The sequence below is a fragment of the Coloeus monedula genome (assembly GCF_965178545.1).
Source record: "Coloeus monedula genome assembly, chromosome: 1".
In the NCBI taxonomy this organism is placed as follows: domain Eukaryota; kingdom Metazoa; phylum Chordata; class Aves; order Passeriformes; family Corvidae; genus Coloeus; species Coloeus monedula.
The window spans coordinates 16,182,647-16,191,073 of NC_138781.1; the positions used below are offsets into that span (position 1 = coordinate 16,182,647).

Sequence of the window (8,427 nt, forward strand, 5' to 3'; positions counted from 1 at the left end):
GTCTCTTCCAGCATGAGCTTTCCTGTCTGCACTTCTCCGTAATTCATCCTTAATAGGTCTATTGTCCCTGAGGAAGAAACAGAGAGGATGGTGCAAAAGGAAAAGGATTTTAGGACTTTCAGTGCTGGGTGGGATGAGTCCTGCCTGTGTGTAGAAAGCCTGTGGTAGTGTGGGTCACTGGCTGAGCAGTATCCATGTTTACAAACTCATTTGTCTGTTTACATCAGGCTCAAAACGGGAGCCTGCGAGTGTAAATATGGGATGGCCAGCTCCTGCTGCCTCCAATTAAAGTTAGAGAAGCTGAGGTTTTCTTGATGCTACAGTCTTTGCACCAAGATTAAATGACATTTTTTATAAGAGCAAAGGGCCTGGCCTGCAGCTCTGGGCTACAATTTCCCCTCCCGTGCATTGCTGAGCAGCCTGGGCTAAGCCACGTTCCCTCCCCAGATGTGGGTGAGTATTAGTGGTGTTGTGTGATTCATGGTTTACTTTGGGATCCTTTGGGGTAAAGGAGCTGTGTCAATGCAGAAGAGTAAAGGAATATTAACTCAAATTAACCTAGCTTTTTCCTTGGAGAAACAGAGATCTGAAAGTCTTACGTGCCCTGAAATTGTGGTTTGGAAAATACTGGAGTCAAGGTGTGTGTAAGTATGTGACCTACAGAAATACCTCATCTCACCACTAATTTACTCACACATGTAATGTTCATTTTTCTTTTCAGCTGCCCCAGTTTATTTCCTGTTTCTCCTTCTTTTTCCTCTTCTTGCTTGTTTTGAAAATGCTGGTCAACACATGTTAAGCCAGAGTCTCCAAAACCAACAAAAGAAAGTTCAGGAGAGGCAGTGAGTGAAACAACTGAATAATGTTGCCAATTTTAAAATTAAGATAAGTTATACAGGACCTTTTATTGAACCAACAAATGTTTTATGGTGTTCACCATTTGAGGCCAGCAGTTCTTTTTTTTCTCTCCATTTTAAGCTAGACTAGAAGATGTGTAATTCATCAGGAATCTGTACATGTTTAAGTAGCTTCAAAAAGTATGACGGTCATGTGAGACTGACCTACTGTGTCTTGACTTGCATGCCCATTTTTTCCCCACTACATAATGTTCTGTACCCTTCCCTCTCTGTCTTGTTCCCTCATTCACACATTCTTTCCCCTATTGGTTTCAAGCCATCTTTGCTTTGTCAGTGTTACCTGATAACACAAAGCAGGGTTTAAGCCAGTTATTGTGGCTCAGCTTGAGCCAGATACCACAGTGAGTGGGGGAGCAATGTGGAGGCTGCTCGGTGCCACGTAAGGGGTCAGTCTTGCCTTCGCTGTTCCCTGCAGGGCCTTGGGTGAAGTTGGTTCATCACCACACACATGGTATTCTTAGGTCAGAATTCTTATATCCAAAGGATAAAATGTAATTAACATTATTTAGCACACCTCTGAAGTTGTCCAAGTATATAAAAGTTATTAGTCTGGGTGCAGTGAGCAGTAAGCATCTGAATTGTTCTGAAATATCTGGATGTTCTGCAAGCTCTGTGTAGCCAGACAGCCTTTGTGCACAGTAAATTAGAGGTGTGTGATGCTATTGTGCAGTTTAAGGATGGTTTGCCTGCAAGAACCCTGGAGTTAATTTTCTTTGGCTGGTCCTTTCTGATAGCAGAAGAACAAAGGAAAATATTTTAAATATAAGAGAAATCCTGGAAAAATCTGTTTTTAAATGCTTCTGAAATTATCAAAATATTGCCTAGGCAGTATTTTGTCTTTGGATTTCTGAGACTCATTTCCATCTCTACTAAAAAGGGACTGCAGGCTACCTTGCAAGAGAGTTGTCAGGATCAGCCAGTTAATATTTATGAGGAAATTTCATGGTGAAAAAAAGATGCCATGTATATTATTAATAATGTGAGTCCTGAAAAATACCATGCTAAAATACCATGTATCACAAAGCTGGTATTGTCTGGTGTCTACACTCTTGGCACTATGTCCTACAGTAAACTGTATACTGAAAACTCATACTAATGGAAAGGTATACAGGATTCCATTGGTAGGTGATTTATAGTGACTTCCTATTATAAACAAGAGGGAACAAATATCCTGCCTTGCTGGTTTCTTTGGGCGGATGTTGAGAGCAGAATGAGACATTCTTGGGTAGGCAAAAGCTGATTCTCTGGATGCTTGCAACTGGGAGCAGAATGAAGCACCAGAAAGTGAAGTATAAATGACAACCCCTAATTTTAAATGACTGAGTTTCCATTTTCACAGTGTTTAAAACTTTATGGTTACAGAGCAAATGACCACTGTTTTAAGTGATTTCCAGACCTGTAGCAAATAGGTATTTCTGATGTTTAGTATTAAATATATTTATTATACAATCTCAATATACATTAAAAGCCTACTACCATCCTTTGACAAGAAGCGTAATCCTTTCTGAGACACTACAAAACACTTTCAGCAGCAGCTTGGTTTCAATTACTAAATATGATATTGAACACTACTGTTGTTTGTTTAGCAAAATTATTTGTGCTGGCCAGTTGTATGCTGTTGAAATGTATTTATGTCTGTATGCAGTAGGGTAAACGTCATTGTTTAACCTATCAAATGAGTCTTGGGAACGATGTGGAATACAGTAATTCATCAGCGTTGGCTTTCCCTAGAGTCACTTGACACACTGATCTAAGCTTGGCAAGTCTGTAGGGGTTTAAATTTGTGTGACAGCCTGCCTTGATCCAACTACTGAAAGAGCCACACTCTTTAAGAGGAGACCAGAGGTGCTGCCACCAAAGGTGTGTGAGATTAAAGGTAACCACAGTGCTTGGAGAGAACAGCTCTGCAGGAACCTTGGTACCTCAAGGCTGGTGAAGTGCTGCTTCTCATGTAGTAGAGTGGAGTGAATCATGAGTGGAGTGCCCATCAGCACTTACTCTGGGGCCAGTCCTCAGATGAAGCTACTCAGTGAGATTCAGTATGCTCCATCGTTTCTCCATTCCTTCCAACCCCATTGCCAGAGAGGTTACCCAGCCCCAGTGCCATTTCCTTATTGCCTCAGAGATGAAATCTAGGAACATGTTGTGTGATGGTCAAGAAACTGAACACTTTCCATTTTGAGAATGAAGTTCTTTGATCACTTCCATGAAGCAATCTCACGAAAATATTGCTTTTACAGTTGAAATATACCTTGCAATTCTTGTGCAGATACCTCAAATATCAAATGCTTTAATTATCAAAATTTTTAATTAGTAGTTGGGGGCAGAGCAGATAGATTACAAAAGATGAAGAAAGAGCAAAATATTGGGTAAGACTCAGAATTTTGTGGGGTTTTTTATACATCTGATAACATTTTGTCATCTATGTTCTTTGGCCAGTGAAGAACCAGACATGACCAGCCCACATTTCTTCCAGGCTGAGCTAAGCCATTAAGGCTGTAGTTATGCTAGCAGTGTACTAAATCTCTCTAAATAAATATAGATATGAATCATAGACATACTGAATATCCAAAGGAGAGATATGGTCCTCTCCTCATCCAGCTCTCAGCATATCCACATGGATGATAATGCTGTCCAAGGACAAAGTGTGAGGAAGGGACCATAGAACAGAACCTATGTATTTGGCTTCACAGCAGCACTCAGGGACATTGGACTGCAGTGTTAAATAGAATGGCTGAAACCACTTCTTGGAGGAGATATCTGTTGTTTATGAATGGAGTCTGGACAAGATACAAAGATACATGACAGATGGCAGATTCATGGCATGTGAAGTGAACCTCACTTTTGCTTTGAGTCACATTAGGTTGGTTTGACTGGCAAGATGTCAAGAAGAGCATAAGGAAAGGTCGTTGTGTCTCTCACTGTGGTTATCCCCAATCAAAAAAAGATGGTAATACTTCCTTTGCTAAGAGCTGTTCAGACACGTGGGAGCTGCTTGGATGCTATGGTAATGCAAACTGGGATATGCTGTCAGAGGTTTGGTATAGGAGAAAAGGATTTTTAGCAAGGAAAAAAGGCCTGTGCTTTGAAATGATGGCTTTTCAGACTTCATTGTACTAATGTGCTTTTAGAGCAGTTATTAGCAAGCGCTTTTGCAAATTGCCAGTGATGGTTTTATTGTAACCCAGTTTTGAGTTTCTTTGACATAAATTATTTGTTTGAAAAAAACATAAAATCTGAACAGAATAAGAAAATATGTGTGATTCAGGAAAAATCTTCAGCAAAGTTAAAGAATGGGCAGCTCTTTCCTCCTGGATTTTATTTTTTAGCTTTGCTACTGCTATTATATACCATGGGCAAGATGCTTTCTTTTAGAGCTGGCTAAACACCAGTAAAAAATATTTGCAAATACTCCTTCAAATAAACGCTGGAATTGGAATGTGTGTCACCATTCACACCTACTTCCCTCAGAAGTTTGTACAAGCAATTTTTTTGTTCATAGGAAATATTTTCCAACTGCAAAAGAAACTGACAAATGCTTGAGAGAGGTGTATTTATACCCAGGTTTGCTCTGGCAATGATGTTCTCTATTACTTGCTATTTCCATTTCTATACCTACTGACCTATTCAGTCCTAAACCTCTTCTTTAAAATTGTCTCTAATTAAAAAAACAATGAAGCAGGGCTGAAGAATTCTTCATAGCCAAGTATGGCATGAAGAAGGAGAATTTTTGTGTCATTCAGTACCTCTTTCTGGATCAAATGTTTCTTTTTTCCTTGGTTCCTTGTCCTCTGCATAGGCTGGACTTCCCATCTTGAATCCCATTCAAGCATTGATCTAGGAGAGCTTAAGAGATACTGATTTAAGATGTGCACTTTTGGAACAAAACTTAAACCTTGGTCACCTGTGAGCATTTATTTATAAAGCTGTTTTGCGAAAGGATGGAGGCCTGCTAGATCAAACAGTTTGACAAACAGCTGATCTCTGAAATTACAGCTGGTGTCCCTGCATTTCTTTAGTGGGACTGCGGTCTCCAGCAGTCACTTCCAAGTACTGTGCAGTGCAGCTGAGCTGAATTATTGGCTGTAGGAGACAATGGGCTGCTGGCTGTGGTGAGCAAGGTTGCTCCTAAGTGGAGGGCTACCAACGGTTATTCCACTGGAAACTCTGTTTAAAGACAAGATCAACTTTAATAATCTGATGGAAATCTAGCAATAAGGTTGATTTGTATTTGGGAATCTGGTGTTGCAAAGATGTGCATTCCTTGATGAGATTTATGTTGTGTTTAGACGCTTTTTGGGTCTTGTAGTCATTAGCGCTCATGCCGTTGCTGTTTCTTTGGTTGACTTGTTTTGCATAGGTATTGCATTTGGGCAGCGGCTTCTTGCTCCTCTATAATGTATTTCTGTGTCAGGATAGCAAACCCACTGAATAAAGCTTATACATTTCTGCCTGGTAAATATTTTTGGCTTCTCTGGGACGTGAGGATTTAGTGAATGAACAAATATGACTCTTGATGAGGAAGTGCAGTTTATGCCTGTGATGCAATTTCATCTTTGAGGGCTGTTAACCAGGTGTGCTTGTTACTTGTGTCCCTCTCAGCTGCCCCTGTGACTGAGGCACTGCTTGGGCAAGGGGCGCATTAAAACTCCCACACATCATGTGTGCATGGGTGAGAGTCCTATTTTTAGTGCATACTGAAAGGCATTCACTGAAGGGCAATGAAGCTGATTTTTATTTTTAGGTTTTGCAATTACTTATGTCTTTGGTATTTATGTTTTGAAACACAGCTCTATTACCCTGCCAAATGTAGGTGAACCTTCAAGAACAGCTACACCTTCAGTGTAGCCTTCTCTAGGCAGATGCCTGCATGAAGCTTGTCCTTTGTATGGGTCAAAGCAAAGATTTTGTTTTAAATCTGGTATCAATTTTGGAATAAGCCTTGCGTTATTTTTCAATATGCCTATTCCCTGAACATGCTTGTTTTTAAAACTATTAAAATAAAATAGACTTTTTTTTTTCCTGTTTACAGAAAATCTGGAGAATGGACCAAATAAGTGTGAAAGGTGAGTAAGGGACTTCACAATTTTCCAAAATTATTGCTGTTATTACAGTTTTCCTGATACCATGTAGCTATGTAAGATGTGTGTGTAAATATTTGTTGTTGCTTGTATCTAGCGCAGCTAACAGAAAGGGATCCAGCAAAGATGAAACATACTGGAAGGAGATCAACGCAGCTATGGCCCTAACGAACCTTGCCCAGGGGAAGGATAAACTTCAGGGAACTACCAGCTGCATCATTCAGAAATCATCACATATATCAGAAGTAAAGACTGTTAAAGTGCCATTAGTTCAGCAGTTTTAAGAGATGGGTCCTCTTTCTTTTTCACATCAAACGGACATTTTCCTCACAGGATTGGTTTTCAGCAAAATCAGATTCACTGATATGAGGAAAATGTGGAAAATAGGTCCCCTTTTACAGAATGGTCAGTTAAAAAAATTAAGGTCCCTTCTGACCCAGATGTTTTCATTGTATTAAATGAAATGTTCAATTGCTTCTATAAAAGTCATGTAAATTATAAAAACCCTGTTTTTATCAAAACATTAACTTATTTTATGTTAATCAAAGTGCGCATAAGATGTTTGCATTGCTATTACAGTAAGTGCCTTGCTTTGAAAAAATAAGCTATAACGTGGGCATAGTACAACAGTGTTATGCCTCAAAATGACAATGCCATAATGCTTAAACTTTGTATATTATTCCAAGTGGGCTTAAGCAGCCGAGGGCTAAACACATTACTGCTGAAGGCCCTGGAGAGTTGTGCTTATTTGACTTGTACAAATTGATGAGTCTTAATGAAATTGTTACATCATTCTCACTCTCTTTTTTTAATCAACAGTGTTATAAAAATTGTACAGTATGTTTTGTCAAAGTGACGATAAGGTTGTTATGCATGTTTCTTACCTGTATATGCAGTATATTAAAATACCAAAATCATTTCTTTGAAAAGTGCAATACTCTAGAACACACAAATTTAGGAAATAAGTTAATTGTTCAGATTATTTTGAACTTATACATATGATCTCAGCTGTGTTGCTCTTTAAAAATTTCTAGTTGAGAAGGTTTTAGCCAGACTAGTTGTAAATTCAAGTTGAATTTCTATAAATTTAAAGCTTTACTAGTGATTTACTGAAGTTTTGATAGAAGTAAAATTGGTTTCTTCTTGTACAAAACTAAAACTATAATGCCATTCAGAAATGTTTCCATGGTGGAACTTATTACTTTATCGTGGTTTAAACATTTTTATTTTGTATGTACTGCATAAATGAGGACAGTTGATTGACATTTCACATTTCAGTAAGAAAAGTCTATAATATAAACTATCAAAGCCCAAACAAGAATCACAAGGGAACTGAAACATTGAAAAATATCAGCATTTAAGGCAGGAGGGTTTTAAGAAGATACTAAACCATGTATTAAATGTCATGTCTCTAAAATTGACTGCTATTGAGTGTAATAACTATCATAAAAGCAGGTTTATTTTTAAATTTTATCTGGAGGTGTACAAGTTATTCTTAAGTCATATAACAATAGTCTAATGAAGTTTACAGTGCTTGAATAAACAGTGGCAAAGCCAAAACCAATTTATGCTGAATCAGTTACAGAAAACTGGAAAAGAGCTGATTGTTGCTAGGATTTGGATTTTTTCCTGTGGGTATCCTGTCAGGTTTTTTCCTACTTATCCCTTTCCTTGCTTCTCTTTGTGGTGAGCCATCAATGAACAAGGCAAGAGTTTAGTTCTGCTCCTGCTGAGTGTAATGGCAGAACTCCCACATCAATGGAAGCAGGACTATGCTAATGATGTAACTAACTTGCAAATAGAGGCTGTTTCAGTTGCACTAAAATAGTCAAGACACATTGCAAATATCAGCCTTGGTGTGACTTCTTAGGAAACTTCTTGATGTAACATAACGTTGTTGGTTTTATTTAGTGTACAATGAAAATTATTTGATATGAAAATATTTTGTACATATATATTTTTACTTTGTTTTCTAAATTGCTGATTTGCATTGACTTAAAGTGCCAAGCAAGAAATGTATGTTGTGACTGTATGAACAGTTGAAGTATGTTTTACTGACTTGCATCATTATATGTCTTAAGATTCTGTGACATTAATTTTTAATACTTTACTGGATTTTGGCATAATAATGTGAGTTTATAACTAATAGCAGAGAGTTAATACTTCACTTTCGTTCATACTATTATAAGTTATTCTGGTATTAAATATTTTGTGACAATAAATTCATGGTTTTGACAAACTCTTCTGTTAGAAATATTCAGTGTTTTTGTCTGTATAAGCAACAACAAAATTTGTCTTGTAAAAAGGGTACTTTTGGGGACTCCTCTGAAGTAGAACTGGAGAAGGCAAGCCATTGTATAAACAATTTGCTAATGGTTCTCCTTTCCAATGATCAAAGCACAAGGATAATCTGTAAAACATATCAAATG

General features: G+C 37.9%; 1 protein-coding gene across 1 annotated transcript in view; it reads left to right on the plus strand.

Annotated features, from left to right (window-relative positions):
- Nucleotides 1–6,282, plus strand: part of MKX (mohawk homeobox) — a gene marked incomplete at its 3' end in the record, with an annotated part of 46,532 nt that extends 40,250 nt beyond the window's left edge. The window contains exons 5-6 of the mRNA XM_082298736.1: nt 5,950–5,983; nt 6,096–6,282. Coding sequence (XP_082154862.1) covers nt 5,950–5,983; nt 6,096–6,282 — 221 coding nt within the window. The remainder of the gene's footprint in view (nt 1–5,949; nt 5,984–6,095) is intronic.
- Between the last annotated feature and the right edge of the window lie 2,145 nt (nt 6,283–8,427).